The sequence below is a fragment of the Crocuta crocuta genome, unplaced genomic scaffold, assembly GCF_008692635.1.
Source record: "Crocuta crocuta isolate KB4526 unplaced genomic scaffold, BGI_CrCroc_1.0 scaffold127, whole genome shotgun sequence".
Classification (NCBI taxonomy): domain Eukaryota; kingdom Metazoa; phylum Chordata; class Mammalia; order Carnivora; family Hyaenidae; genus Crocuta; species Crocuta crocuta.
In genome coordinates, this window is record NW_027532008.1 from 3972292 (window position 1) to 3988584 (window position 16293).

Genomic DNA, 16293 nt, shown 5'->3' on the forward strand with positions numbered 1-16293 from the left:
CTTTGACGCTGTCTTTATTTAGGATGTAGGTTCACTACAAAATTATATTTCACACACTCAGTACCAATTTCTAAAAATAAATAAGAATCTTTAAATAGCTAAATATATGTACTTGATAAAGTTCATGTCATTGATTTGGGAGCATTTAGAAACAGACTCAAAGTGTTCATTTGTACTTTACATATAATGCTAAATTATAAAATCTAGACTGAATGGTTTCCTGGCCAAGTACAGATTAGAAAATCACAAAATTGGGAAAGTAGAAAATAAAGCTGCCACAGCAGGTATCCTGACAACTATGAGACGTGACAGTTGACAGCTTAACAGAGGGGAGAAAAACTGCATAAAAGCAGATGAAGCTATAGAATCTTTAAAAAGCAGGATTCACAATGTTTGGCACAGAATTTTTTTAAAAAATGAGTAGTCACATGAAAATGTAAAAAAAAAAAAAAAAGTGACCCTAACCAGGAGATAAAACAGTCAATACGTACAGACTTAATGATGACAAAGATTTTGGAAACAGCAGAAAAAAAAAAACAACAAACAAAAAAAACACCTTTTGAAAAACTATTATAAAATCCCTTGGGATGCAAAGAAAACTATGGAAATAATAAATGAAAGATGGGAAATACCAGGGAAACAGAAATAATGAAAAAGGTCCAGATGGAAATTCTAGAAGTGAAAATTTAAAAAAATCTGTGAACTAAAAAATTCACTGGGTGGGCTTAACAACCAATGGAAAAAAGTTCAGTGAACCTGAAGATATGTAAATTATCTACATCAAAACACAGAAAGGCTGAAAAGAAAATGAAAAGATTCAGTTATCTGTAAAAATATGATCAAGCAGTCTAACTCATATGTAACTGAAGTTCTAAAAGAAAAGGAGTTGAGGGCGCTTGGGTGGCTCAGTCGGTTAAGCATCTGACTTCCACCCAGATCATGATCTCACAGCTCGTGAGATGCATCGGACTCTGTGCTGACAGTTCAGAGCATGAAGCCTGCATCAGATTCTGTGTCTCCCTCTCTTCTGCCCCTCACCTGCTCAGTCTGTCTCTCTCGCCTTCAAAAATAAATTAACATTAAAAAAAAAAAGATCACGGGCGCCTGGGTGGCTCAGTCCTTTAAGCATCTAACTTTGGCTCAGGTCACGATCTCAAGGTTTGTGAGGTCAAACCCCTGTTGGCTCTGTGTGGACAGCTCAGAGCCTGGAGCCTGCTTCAAGTTGTTTCTCCCTTTCTCTGCCCCTCCCATGTTCACGCTCTGTCTCTCACTCTCTCTCTCTCTCAAAAATAAATAAATGTTAAAAAAATGTTTTTAAAAAGATCAAAAGTTGGTTCCAAAGATCAGCAAAATTGATAAACTACTAGCTACACTATTTTTAAGAATGAAACACAGACAGAAATTACCAACATTGAAAATGAAAGAGGGAGCACTACTACAGATCCTATAAATATTAAAAGGAAAATGAGAATCTTAGGAACAACTTTATTCTAATAAATTCTGTAACTTGGATGAAATAGACAAATTTCTTGAAAGCTAAATTGACAAAACTGATGAGATAGAAATTCTGAATAGCCTTATATCTGTTAAAGTAATTGAAATGGTAATTTAAAAACTCTCTCGGGGCGCCTGGGTGGCTTAGTTGGTTAAGCGTCTGACTTTCGCTTAGGTCATGATCTCAAGGTTCGTGGGTTCGAGCCCCGTGTCGGGCTCTGTGCTGACTGCCAGCTCGGAGCCTGGAGCCTGTTTCAGTCTGTGACTCCCTCTCTCTCTGACCCTCCCCTGCTCACTCTGTCTCTCTCCTAGAAATAAAACATTAAAAAAAAAACAACTCTCTCTCTCTGACACACACACACACACACACACAGACACACACACACACACCCTCTAGGCCTAGAAGGCTTTGGTGGTGGTAAATGTAAATTCCATCAAACATTTAAGGAAGACATAATATTAGTGTCCCACAAACTTTTTCAGAAAATATGAGAACATTTTTCAGTTCATTTTATGAAGTAACATAATGCTGTACCAAAAACCAAACAAAGCCCTTATAGGAAAACTATAGACCAATGTGCCTCATGAACACAGATGCAAAAATTCTTAACAAAATATATGAAAATCAGATGCAAGTTTACCATCCTTTTAAAATCAGTATGATTCTGGGGCACCTGGGTGGCTCAGTCGGTTGACCATCAATCAGATTTTGGCTCAGGTCGCAATCTCCCAGTTCACGAGTTCAAGCCCCACATCAGACTAGCTGCTGTCAGCCTGTCAGTCAGAGCCCTGCAAAGCCCTCTTTAGATCCTCTGTTGCCCTCTCTCTGCTCTTCCCCCGTTTGCACACTTTCTGTCAAAAAATAAACAAAACATTTTTAAAAAAAAGGATAAAATCAATGCAATTCACCATATTAACAGAATTAAAGAGACAAACAATATGATCATCTCCACAAATGCAGAAAAAGTATTTGACAAAATTCAATCCTATGTCTGATAAAAACTCTCAGCAAACTATGTAGGAAACTTCATCCTGATAAAAGGCATCTGCCAACACCTATACCTAACATCATACTTAATGTAAAAGACTGAATGCTTCTCCTTTGAGATCAAGAGCAAAGCAAAGATCTCAGTTCTCACCACTTCTATTTAATATTGAACCAGAAGTCCTAGCCAGTGCAATGAAGGAAGAAAAAGAAATAAAAGGCATAAACACTGGAAAGGAAGAAGTAAAACTGTCTTGACTCACAGACAATATAACTGTATACCCAACAGATCCTAATGAATCTGTAAAGAACAAATTTAACAAATGAATTCAATAAGGTCACATGACACGAAGTCAATATACAAAAATCCATTGTATTTCTATGTACTAGCAATGAGAATTTAAAAATAAAAATTTAAAGATTACCATTTACAATAGCAAATCGCTGTTGTAATAAAAGACATTCAAGCCCTCTACACTGAAAAGTATAAACCATTGTTGAGAGAAGAAAATCTACATAAATGGAAAGAGATACCACATTCATGGATCAAAGACCCAATATTGTTAAGATATCAGTTCTCCCCAATTTGACTTACTGATTCAAAGCAAACCCAATCAAACTCCCAGCAGGACTTTTCACAGAAACTGACAAGCTAGTTCTCAAATGTTTGCAGAAAATGCAAAGGACCTACAATAAGCAAAGCAATTTTGAAAAGGAAGCTTAAAGACAGAGGACCTGATTTTAAGACTTATTATAAAGCTACAGTATCAAGATAGTATGAATTATCATAAAGATAAATCAATAGAACAGAAGAGTGTCGAAACAGAACCATGTATATATGGTCGATTAATCTAACATGGATTCAAAGCAATTCGATGGGAAAAAGAAAGACTTTTCAACAAAAAGTGATAAACAGCTGGACATCTAAATGTAAAATAATGACTCTCAACTCCTACCTCATGCCATATACAAAAAATGAGAAGTAGATGGGAGACCTAAAAGTAAAAACTAAACTGATCAAGCTTCTGGAATGAAAAGGAGACTATTTTCATGACCATGGGGAAGGCAAAGGGTTTTTTGTTTTGTTTTGTTTTGATTTTCTAAGTAGACACAGAAAGCACTAACCATAAAAGAAAATATTGATACACTGACTTCATCAAAATTTAAAACTTCTGTTCTTTGGGGGAGTTGTGTGGCTCTGTCAGTTGAGCTTCCAACTTTGGCTCAGGTCATGATCTCATGATCTATGAGTTCAAGCCCCGCGTTGGATTCCGTGCTGACAGCTCAGAATCTGGAGCCTGCTTCAGATTCTGTGTCTCCCTCTCTCCCTGCCCCTCCACCACTTATACCTGTGTATGTCTGTCTCTCTCTCCCAAAAAATGAGTAAACATCAAAATATTTTTTTAAACTTCTGTTCTGTGAATGATACCACTAAGAAAATGAAATATTCTGGGAGCTAATATGTATGGATGTATGTTTATTTTTGAGAGTGTGAGAGTACGAGCTGGGGAGATGCAGATAAAGAGGGAGACACAGAATCTGAAGCAGACTCTAGGCTCTGAGCTGTCAGCACAGAGCCTGATACAGGGCTCGAATCCACGAGCCATGACATCATGACCTGAGCCGAAGGTGGATGCTGAACCGACTAAGCCACCCAGGCACCCCTGGGAGCTAATATTTATAATAGATTGGGAGTGAATATGTATAGTATATATATCTGACAAAGGACTTATATCCAGAATATATAAAGAATTTCTATATTCAGTAAGATGATAAACAGCCCAATTTTTTAATTAAAAAAGGGGGCATAAGATTAAAATAGACACTTATAGGAAGATACAGAAATATTAAACACATGAAAAGATGCTCAATACCAATATTCAACAGGGAATCAAAAATTAAAACTATAACGAAATATTACTATCCATCACATAGAATGGCTAAACTTACAAAGGTGGACAATAGCAAGTGCTGACAAAGCTGTAGAAGTCTCACGCACTGCTGACAGAAGTATAAAATGGCCTTAACTACTTAGGGAGAGTATTTCCAGTTTTCCTATAAAGTTAAACATGTGTCTACTCTATAAACCAGCAATTCTACTCCTAGGTATTCACATAAAAGAAATGGAACCATGCCTATACAAAGCCTGTACATAAAATATTCACAGCAGCTTTATTCATAATAGCCAAACACTAGAAACAACCAAAAAGTCCAACAGGTGGTGGATAAACAAATTGTACTATATTCATGCAAGAGAATATATCTCAACAATAAAAAGGAATGAAGTATGACTATATTCAGGGATGAATTTCAAAAACATCCTTGGTGAAGGGGCCTGGAGCAAAAAGGCACATGTTAAACTACTCCATTTATTTGAAGCTCTAGAACAGTCCAGACAAATCTCTTGTGACACACTGAATTAGGAGATGGGAGGTATGGCTGATGGGGGATTGCCTGGAAAGGAGCAGAGGGGCCTTTCTGAGGCGATGGAAATGTTCTGTATCTTCACGTATGCTTTACATGGTTTCCTGCATTTGTTAAAATTCAGCAAACTGTATATTTAAGATCTGTACATTTTGCTATATGTAAACTACACTTAAATAAATAGATAGTACTGGATCACAGGGTTGTTGTTAAAAAAAAAAAAAGACAAAAACACAGGGAGAGCCACTGAGAGGCTGAAAGACATCTGTACAACTCAGCAGGCCCTACAGAGCATGCTGTATTGCACAATGGATTTTCTGGACCACCAAGTCATGGCAGAGGTGGCGGAGCAGGGAGGAATCTATTATTCAGCCCCTGAAAATGGTTGTTATTTAGTGAACACTGTTCGCCTGTAAGTTTCACCTGTGGAGCAGGTGATACCCAGACCGTGCTGGATAAAAGCACAATTATCGTTCATCAATTAAGAAGAACACTAATCAGTATGCCAAAGTTCCTTCCGTAAAAGTTACCATTATTGGTTCTGCACTGATACAGATGGACAACTGCCCTGGTCTTGGCCTTTAATTAATGAAAAGGTGGAGTTGAGAGTAAGAGCTGTTCCACTTGCCTGCCAAGTTTGGGGAGCTCTCAACCCAAATCTTAGAAAACAGCCTTTTCAGGGAAGAAAAGACCTACGCCTGAGCCACCACACATACTGAGTCTGAAACCTACAGCTGTGGCCTCCATGGTTTCTGTTCTCTTTGGGGGCGGAGGTCTGACTAGCAGTGATCTCAGCCACATCAACTGCATTTAAAAAAAACAAACCTGGGGCCCCTGGCTGGCTCAGTTGGTAGAGCATGCAACTCTTGATCTCAGAGTCCTGAGTTCAAGCCCCACACTGGGTATGGAGCCTACTTAAAAAACACACACACATAAAAACAAAAATAAAAATAAAAAAATAAAAAATAAACTAACACACACACACAATGAAAATAGGGACGCCTGGGTGGCTCAGTTGGTTAAGCGTCCAATTTCAGCTCAGGTCATGATCTAGCAGTTCACAAGTTCTAATCCGTGCTGGGTTCTCTGCTGACAGCTCAGAGCCTGGAGCCTGCTTCAGATTCTGTGTCTCCCTCTCCCTCTGCTCCTTCCCCACTCATGCGTTCTCTCTCTCTCAAAAATAAACAATTAAAAAAAAATAGAGAACCAAAACTATGCTGTCTTGGCTATTAACAGAGCCAACAGGAGGGAAGGAAGAGTGACTTAGGCCCTTGAGTCCTCAGAATTCTTTTTAGGAGTCTTCAATTCAGGGTCTTGTCATCTGCCTGGGGAGTACGGAGCTAAGAAAGTCTGTCGTTTCTTTCCCCCAATCACGCAAATCATCATTGTGTGTAAGGCCTTGGCCCTGGGGTCAAGAACCACGGCTTACCATCTGAATGAGCCTGGTCTTTCTGGACGACAGGTGCAGAGAACTAGAATCATCATCATCATCTTTGATCCATGACACTCTGCCCCATGTATCATTCCTCTTTTAAAGTAATGTAATAGATACCCATGAATTCACCTGAGGCAACTACTCTCCTGAATCATGTCCATCATTCCCTTGTGGAGGCTTTCCTGACCTGGCCAATGAAAACAAGGCAGGGAGAGAATTCCCTAACACACACCTCCCTCTGTGTCACACAGACTCAACTTAGGACACAGGAAGGCCAGAGCCACAGGACTGGCTGCCCAGCGAGATTATCAAACCGCTTCCCTGAATGGAATTCCTTTCCTTCCAATTTGTGAGCCTGATTTACTTTTTTCAATAAGAGAAAAGATGTAAGTCCCTTTGAGCAAAGTATGCCTGATATATATCACAATATTTATTTTTGGTAGAGTAATGGATCCGTCTTCAGGGAAAGCTAGAGAAAAAGTGTTTCTTGAGCTCAGATGTAAATCAGTCACTCCGAAACCACAGGGGAATCTATATTCTTACCCCTCTGCTAACTACAGTGTGGACTAAACAGCTGACTTTTAAAAGTCATTGTTTCCAGACCTAACACTAATGACAGAGGTAAGGATGTGAGTCCCAACAAACAACTGCTCCTGGAATGTCTGCACCTAATTCCCCCAAATGACAGCACAACACAAAATAATCCACCCGACCTGTGGATGTGAAGTTGCCCCCCTGCAGGGGACAAGGTCTAAGCTTTACACACAGTACTCAATTCCCAGGAAGAAGGATGAGATGTGCCTGGGCTGAGGATGTAAGGGTCTCCCAAAGGACCTGTCCAGTTGCTATAGGCCAGTCATCCTATCTACATCAAATGTATCATAGAGCTGGACACGAGTGAAACTGGAGGGCAGGAGGAAGAAAGGATCTTCAATGAATCTGCAACTTAAACAGAGCTCTTCAAAGGAAAGCTATTCAGATCTAAGGTGTTCCTAATATTAATTATCCTGAACATCTCACAGGCTTGGATTCACATGCTACAAAGAACACAAAGCCCTTTAATTTTCCCACCTCTCCATGGCACTAGCAGTGATAAATCAGATATACAGAGAAAACACAGATGACTAACGAACCAGCCCGTTAATGGCGAGCAAAGATCGTTTGCCAAGATGACTTATTCAGACATAGTCACATATCATAACCAGCAATATCCCGGAGGCTTAACGCAGCAGGCATAGAAAGCAAGAGCCGGGGTGCTCCCTGCCAAGTCTTGGGCACTCCAGGGCGACTCAGCATCCTCCAGATGCCTGCCATCCAGGCATGAAAAGATTTTATTCATGGCTGCCACCTCCCCACTCTCTTCTAGGTAGACTACTTGCACTTAGAAAATTACTGCAACTTCTAAAAGGCCTCTTGGGTCCCAGAGCTGCTAAGTCTTCAGCCTTGCCGTGACCCCTACTCTGACACCCTTAGAATTCCAGGTGCCCTCAGGAAGAAGACCCAGCCTCTGTCGCCAGCAACCTTAACTGGTAGTTTATACATCTCTACTGTAGCCATTCATTTAAGTAACTGGGTTCCCACTAGGTGTCAGACCCTATTCTAGGTGCTTAGGCAGAGCCATAAACAAAATAGTAAACAGGTGGGAGTGAGGGAAAGAGAAGAGTCCTCTAAATGCCAGTCCCTTTGTTTAACCAGAAAAACAGGCCCAGTGATAGATAGTTTTCTTTGAGGTCAGAGTCAATGGTGTGACCAAGTCTTGAACCCAGATTGGATTCTTAGCAGGATGGTCACATATGGTGGTGCCTGAGGGGACTGGGGAGAGGGGATAGGGATGAAATTCAACCCACGTTCTGCATATGGACCAGGGGAAGCCCCATTCTAATACTACATTTTCACGGTCTCAGACTTCCAGTTCCCTTTAACAAAAGCTCCCTAAATTGGAAGGGACAACTGAGGTCCCCCAGATCAGCACCCAACCATCATGAGCAGGAAGACCCAGGAGAGTGTGAATCCTTTCACTGAGATGTAACCCTGACAGGCTATACACTCCCAGCGCTTGTTAGGAGTGAGAAAATCTGTTGAACTCGAATCTGTAAGAAATCCACCAATGGCAAAGCTCCCCTATAATTAATAATTATGACAATAATTTCCTATATCATTGTCAGATCTGAAAGGGAAGGCTGCTAGCAAGCTGTTTTACATTCTCGCCAACTCCTTTCCTCTCCATGATCCCAGACTGAGAAGCTGTCACTGTTTGATCCCATCTCTAAAGTCCCATATGGGGGCGCCTGGGTGGCTCAGTCAGTTACGTGTCCAACTCTTGATTTTGGCTCATGTCACGATCTGACGGGTTCTAAGATCGAGCCATGTCAGAACTTGCTTAAGATTCTCTCTCTACCTCTCCCTCTGTCCCCTCCCTGGCTTGCGCACATGCACACATCTTTCTCTCCCTCTAAAAATAAATAAATTAAGATCCATAGGGATGATAGGAACAATTAACTGAATCAACTCTATGAATATCTATTCTTGACAAAGTGCCAGGCATGCGACAGCAAATACTACCACCATCATCAATACCAACACACAACTGTCTCTTCACGGAACTAACTAGCACATTGCAAACAGAGCTGGGAAAGCCCACAGCTAAGGAGTCCCTGACCAGACTGGCAGTCCACTTAGGGGCCATGTCTGGAAGCAAGAGTGTATGTGACACTTCCTCGCTCCATTTTACAGAAGGAAAAATAGGGGCCAGAAATGAGAGCATGTGGCTTGCCCAAAGTCAGACAGTTGACAGTTGAAGCTGAGATTCAAACCCACATTCTCTGGGTCTCCCCTTTCCACCACCTTGTCCTCTACAAGGTTCCATGGCTGCAGAGTGAAAGAGAAATAGTTGGTTCTACTGACAGATTGTTTCCTGCTGTATGTACACCCAGAACGTGTGGCTTCAACCCACCTTATCAGCACAGACCTCATGACCACGTTCATCTCTCAAACCAGAATGTTTATAAATATACTTCATTGATCTAGAGCCTGGTGTCCAGTCTTCATTCACTCCCATTTATCACCCTCTCTGGGTCTCTCTTGATGTTTACTTTCACTTTAAAAACCTCATCTTATAAGACCAGGGCCCTTTTTATCTGATGCTAGCTCCCCCTCTGCTCCTGGGGTCTCATCAATCCATGTCTGGAAATAAACAAGCCAGAGAGGGAAGCACCAGGCCCTTTTATGAAAACAGGTACCTTTCTAAAATGATCTACCCCCGGGCATGCCACAGACAGAAATGTAAATAAGAAGGAAATGAAGACATCCTCCAGCCACAGTCCTACGCATTCCCTATCAGGCAGGACACCAGGGAAGGTAGCTCTGCGTTAACAGCTAAACCAAAAACTCTGCCCCGCATTTTCCAGGTTGTTTGGAGGGGCAGGAGGTCCAAACTCAAGAAGCCTGAAGAGACAACAGGCTTCAAGATATGATAGTGTGTATAGTTCTGCCTCCTCTGTTCTGAGAAGCTTAAGGTCTTCGGGATACCAACCACAGGTACGTGCAAGCAGGCCTCCAGCTACTACCAGGGGTGCCCGGAGATGCCAGTCTGAATGATCCAGACATCTGGCAACCCACACAAGCCTTCCATCATGTTATTTTATGCCCACCTGCGGAGCAGAGTCTCCACTCTCCCACCCCCCAACCCCCAGCTGCTGCAGCCTGTGGCCTCTGCCGACAAGGGAAGCTGTCGAGGTACAGGAGCACAGAATCAAGTCGCCACTAGCTGGCACCCCCTTCCTGCCATGGCTCCCAACCCCAGGCTTTCAGAAATAGGTCACATACCTAGATGCCAGTGCACAAAGTGCCTCTTCTGAAGAGGACTGTAGTTAATTCTTTTCTTTTTAATGTTTTATTTATTTCTGAGAGAGAGAGAGAAAGAGAGAGAGAGACAGCATGAGCAGGGAGGGTCAGAGAGAGAGGGAGACATAGAAGCTGAAGACAGGCTCCAGGCTCTGAACTAGCTGTCAGCAGAGCCCAACACAGGGCTCGAACCCACGAACCATGAGATCATGAGCTGAGCTGAAGTCGGACGCTTAACCGACTGAGCCACTACTGGACGGTAGTTAATTCTTAAGTCTCTGGGCGCCGCTTTGGAAAATCTGATGGCAGCGCTGGACACCCCCATGATAAACTGTATGTGTGCAGTTTGTATAGAACGTCACTGGGGGTTACTGCTCTCCAGGGAGATGTAAAAAGGCAGAAAGGGCTAATGTGCTCAGAGCCGGCTTCAAGAAAGGGAGCTGTGGGTGGTTCAGATAAGTAGTGGACGACACAGTTCTTAACCAAAAAGGGGGAAATGAGGTCCCTTCCTCAGCTCCTGCAAGTTCCAGCCTTCAATCAAACCTCTGAGATTTCAACAAGAATTTGAAAATTAAGAGCACACACACACACACACACACACACACACACACACCAAGCACTCATCTGTGTGGCTTTCTGGCTTGACATCACAAAATATCCTGTGACTGCTAGTTAAGATAGTCTCCAAACAGGGCTTATCTCAGAAGGGCTGAGTACCAGCAGAGGTAAGAAGTGTGGGAGAGGTGGACGCTGGGGTGGAGGACAGTCCAGGCACAGAGAAAGAGACAGAGAAGCTCTCCACTGGCCTCTGAGCAGATCCTGGCAGGGCAGGTCCTGACCCTTGCTGCGGGCTCCCCCTGGAAATCAGACCTGCTGGCTCCTTTGCAGCAAACCAAGAAGTCCAGGCGGAAACAGCCCTTTCCTTCTGGGTCCATGGGGAGGGCTAAAAGGAGGCTGGAGGGGAAGCCTCCTCTCATTTCTAGGGAGGAGACCCTGGCCCACTGCTTGCCCATAGCCCCCTCGTGGCCCGGGGGTGTCACTGCAGCCCCCACTGCATTGCTGGGCAAAAACCTCACGCAGGCAGCTCTAACAGTAGTAGAGCGGAGCATTTAGTTACCAGTGGCGTCTTGGCAACAATCTTCAAGCCATGGAGAGGCTGTGTTTGCTTTTGGTTTCTCAAACTGAGACCAAGACTCACACTCCAAGTGATCCTTCTAAACCCTTCCCTCATACAACCCCTACAGGGAACAAGTCCAAGACTTGCTTCATTAAGCCAATAACCTCAGAGCTTCTGTAACATTACCACCACCCTATTGATCAATCCTTCCTGCATCACATGCGATTCTGTACAATTGTTCCCAAGCTCAACAGACAGAGTTAGCAAGAATCCACAATCCCTTCCGGCTGGATTACAAAATACTGTCAGGGCACCAAATACCACCCCCAAAACCCAGATTTCCAGGTAGGAGATCCCACAGGGGTTTAGAGAAAGTCAGGACACACAGAAAGAATGTGGCTCTTGGCCCTGCGCAAGCAGAGAGGGTGTCCGTTAAGGAACCTAACTAGCAACTCCACAAAGGGACAGAGGGGAACCCACCTGGGCTGGGGACTTGACTGGAAGGACCAGAGTCTGGGAATAGGGGAGAGTCGATCCAGTGGTTCGGCTACTACCTGCCAGGGATGGGGATGATTAACTGAACCCGACAGTGGGAAAGTGCCCACTAAGGAGGAGGTGGAAGGAAAGTTTGGGAGGAGAGGGGAGAGTGAGGTGTGCCGGCAGGGCCTAAAGCAGTGGTCCAGCGACCAGAAGGAAGCCAGGGGATCCGGATGGAAGCACAGAGAGTCTTTTCCTTTCCCGGGGAAGGAGAGTCCTTACCTCCTTGATTTTCTCCCGCTGGGCTCGAACCAGGCTCTGGGGCTCCTTGCTCTCATCCGCCCTAGTCCCCAGGACCGGGTGGCGGAGGCGGCTCCGGAACGCATGGAAGTCAAAGCTGAACGGGATGCTCGGCTCCTGGGGTCGCAGGGGCGCGCTGCCGCTGCTCCGGGCCGCCGTGGCCCCCTGGGGTCGCGGGGCCGTGGCCCCCTGGGGCCGCAGGGCCGAGCTGCCACTGCTCCGGGCCGCCGTGGCCATTTCGCGCGTCCCGGTGGGGTGCGTGCGCCGCAGCCATCCTTTCCGGCGGCGGGCACTGGCTTGGCTGCTGGCGTCGTCCTCACCCGGGGCCGGCACGGCGGGGGCCGGGTTGGGAGGCGACTCCTGCTCGCGGACCAGGGGGTGGCCGGCGACTTCGGCCACTACCTCCAGGCCGGGCTGCTGGGTCCGGGGGGCCAGGAAGAGGCGCTTGAGGCGAGAGGAGTTGGGCAGCAGGAAGAGCGCCCCGAAACACAGGGTGACGAGGCCCGAGAGGAAGAGAAGGAAGAGGAACTTCTGCGGCAGCCGCAGCCCCCACGGGGAGGCCGGCACGAAGACGGGCACCTTCCTCATGAGCATCGTGGCCTGGCGCGGGGCTGGGGCCGGTCAGCTCCGGCCGGGCCCCCCAGGCCCTCGGAGGGCAGGCACTGGCCGGCAGGGGGTCCGGCGCGCGGAGGTCGTCGAGGGGCGCCGCCCGGAGTGGGGGTCCCTGAGAGTCTTCCAGCTCCTGGGGCTGCCGCTGNCCGCCTCCCTCCGGGCCACGCCCTCGGGCCACGCCCACTGCGCGCGCCCCGCGGTCCACCTCCGCCGCGGCGCCGCAGCCAGGCCAATGGCCTCGCGTCTGGGGTTGGGAGCGCGGGGCCTAAGCGCGGGTGGGGAGAGGCGAAGGGACTCCAAGCCACGCCCCCTCCCTCAAGTGGCCAGCGCCGCGCACACTCCCCCCATCCCGCCCGCACCAATGGTCCAGCTGCGCGGAGTTGGCGCGGGCGGGGGTGGAGAGCGGCGCGAGGTCATTGGCTGCCTCGGAGGGATCCCCGTTGGGCTGCAGTCGCCCATTGGTTAGTGGCCAGCGTTCTCTGGACTGGGGGCGACGGAGACATCTCCCCCCTTGCCGCCCCCTCCCGCGTCGCTCCTGTTGTCGGTTTGCGGGGGGGGGCAGGAGACCGGGCCAGTCTGAAGGGCTCTGGCCGTCATTCGGTCGCAGCTCTCACTCCTAGGTGCCAGGCCAGGATTGACAGGGAGCTGGGGGCCTGCCCAGGGGTCCCCAGAGCTCCCGCAGGAGCCCTGGTGGTGCTGCCGTGGCAGACTCTGAGGAAGAGGTGGCCGGGGCCAAGCCGGGGAGCTGTGGCTGCGGTTGGGCCAGGCTAAGGCCGTGTTTCCACTGGCCCCGCACACACCACTGCTCTGCCTGCCTTTCCCCACAGCCCCAAGGGCTGGGGACCCTAGCTGGGGGAGGGGAGGGAGACATGGATGCGAGGGCAGGGAAGAGAGAACCCTGGTCGTGTGTAGAGACCACACATATCATGTGACATGCGTACCTAGTTGCCTGCGTGTGTTTACGCGCACATGTGTGCTCCTACGCACAGGTACATACGCTCTCAGCGATAGCCTGTGAGCGAGTACTTGCACACAAGGAATGAACACCAAGTGATTATACCAGAGCACACCTAGACATCTATACATGTTAGTACTAATATGGACATGTGCACACAACGTATCCACTGACGCACAGCAGACAGGTCCAAAACCATGCACATGTACACGCTGCCAGGCATAGATTCCCAGACACGTGTGTCTCGACCCCAGGGCCCCTACACCTTCCTCCATGGACTTAGGTCTCTCTGAGCTTTCCCCTCCTGTTAAACCTAACCCGGGGCAAAGCAACATTGTGCTGTGTGGGTCTTTCATGCAAAACACTTTATAGAGACTAATAACAGCAGAGGGAGAGACAAATTAAGAGGTGTAATAGGCAAGAGGGAAAATATCTGCTTTCAGCTGCAATTTAAAATGAAATGCAGCGTTGACGAGACAGAAAATACTGCAGGGAGGCCTTTACCGATGGAAGAAGCGGCCCAGGCGGGCTCCCGCCTCGTAAATCTTGCTTCTTCCCTGAGGCCTGCTAGGATGGGCCACTGAGGCTCAAACATCCTTCTCCCTCTGGCAGGCCACTGACAGCAGACCCTCCCCTGATATTTAAATACCCTTGGCATGCAAATGCATTTTCACTGAAAATAAAAGACTGCTCTGGGTAACAGGTGTAAATATGTTGGTCACTGGAGATGAGTAGTCCCCCCCCCAACCCCACAAGTTACACCTAGATTAAATGTAAAATTCTAATTCAGATGCTTCAATCTCTCATGGGTTTGACTGGCAGGACTCAGCTCCCTGGAACCAGCTGTAAACATCAGAGATAAACATGTGAGCCACTTAGCTGCAGGAACCCAGAGACCCAGAGACTCGGCCTGGCTTGCCCTCATTTCCAGGGCCCAAGCACGCCATCGATGGGTCCCACCTCGGGAAGAGGCAGGCTTGTCTTTGGAGAACCAGGAGCCCAGCATTCTTTGGAGACACCCCAGGCGCTCTCTCCACGTTGAGAGGGAAAGGGAATCACTGTTCAGTCCCCTGAGGAGGCAGAATCCAGGGGAAGGGGCGGGAAGCAAGGCTGAGTCTTAGGAAGGGAGGTGTGTTTGAACTTGATATTCAATGGGATTGTGACACCTGACTCAGCCTCTCACACGTTGGTGGCCCAGGGTAGAAAGCAGGGCTACAGCAAAACCAGCACATTCCACAGATCCAGGGTACAAACCCCAGAACACAGAGAAGACAAGTCCATTTCAGATTGATGTCGTGCTGGTGGTTACGCTGAATTGGTGACCTTTTACACTCTCCCTAGAGAGATCACTGAAACCCTGCAGGTCCCCAGCCTCCGTGGACCTCACACACATCGCGGCTCTTTCATCGCTTGCTTTTGCTATTGATATGCTGTCCTACAGCAGACACTTACCTCCTCATGACAGGGACCATGGCTTGCTTACCTCTCTAAGTGCCCTAGGTCTTAATTACAATGCCTCGCATACGCACACTGTGTTTATAGAGTAACCCATGAATAAATGAGTGAGTGAGTGGATGCCCATTTTACAGAGGACAAAACTGAGCCTCAGGGAAGGGAATAATAATGAACTAACATTTTCTATGTGCTAAATACATATTACTTCATTTACTTTTCAGAACACGCTTACGTGGTGGGTTTTATTGATAGCCTCATTTTATAGGCAAGAAGACTAAGGCTAGGGAGAGTTAGGATAGGTTAACAAGTATCTTTCTCAGTTTAATGGAGAAACGCAAATGAGGCTGGTAACAGAAATAAATAGCCCTTTAAAAAATCTATTCTGTCAACAAACGCTTGTTGAAATTAGATGCTAGGTCCTTCACTAATCTCACGTTGGACCCAAATATGAACAAAGCATGGTTCCTGTTATTATTGAGTCACTCATTCAGTAAAGAACTATTTATTGAACACCTACAGTTACCAGGAACCGAGGGGCTGCGGGACACAGCCCTAAATAAGGCAGATATGAAACCTATCTTCAGGAAGCTTCTGGTCTAAAAGGTAACAGGGACCAATTCAGTCCATCAGGAGGGGAACCACAGGGCAGTGGTCTATGTGCTTCAGATCTCGTTCTATCAGGCCCTCGTGATGACTCTCTGAAGTAGCCCTTGAGATCCCAACTTTGCAGACAGAGAAACCAAGGCTCAGGGGCGTGGCACGACTTGTCCGAAGTCACACAGGGAATGATTTGCAAATATAAGAGAGAACCAGATTCATCTGCTCCCAGACCCTATGCTCCTTGTGTTAATAATATTAATAATAACTAAGATCAATGGAGCATTCGCTATATGCCAAGCTCTTATAAAAGCGTGTTACAGAAGCTCACTTATTTGATCCTTACAACCACCCCATGAGACATTTATAGAAGAGGAAACGAAAGCACAGAGATGTTAAAGAATTTGCCCAATGTTCCACATCTGGGAAGTGACAGAGGGGAGATTTGGTCCAATCAGTCAGGCTCCACAGCCCTTTATGTCTTTCAAAGTCTATTGCTCTCTATCTTGTAAAGCCGTGAGAGCAGGTGCTGTAGGGGGTCAGAGCAGCGCACTGGCCTCAGGTGAAATTCTCACAGGCTTGTTGGGAGGATTGTATGA

At 46.6% G+C, this 16293-nt stretch overlaps 1 protein-coding gene across 2 annotated transcripts in view; it reads right to left on the reverse strand.

Annotated features, from left to right (window-relative positions):
* The window catches only part of MAN1C1 (mannosidase alpha class 1C member 1), a 137171-nt gene extending 124345 nt beyond the window's left edge, over window positions 1-12826 (reverse strand). For both annotated transcript variants that reach the window (XM_077775778.1, XM_077775776.1), the window contains exon 1: window positions 12058-12826. In XM_077775778.1, the coding sequence (XP_077631904.1) occupies window positions 12058-12669 (612 nt within the window). In that variant the 5' untranslated portion in view covers window positions 12670-12826. The remainder of the gene's footprint in view (window positions 1-12057) is intronic.
* Between the last annotated feature and the right edge of the window lie 3467 nt (window positions 12827-16293).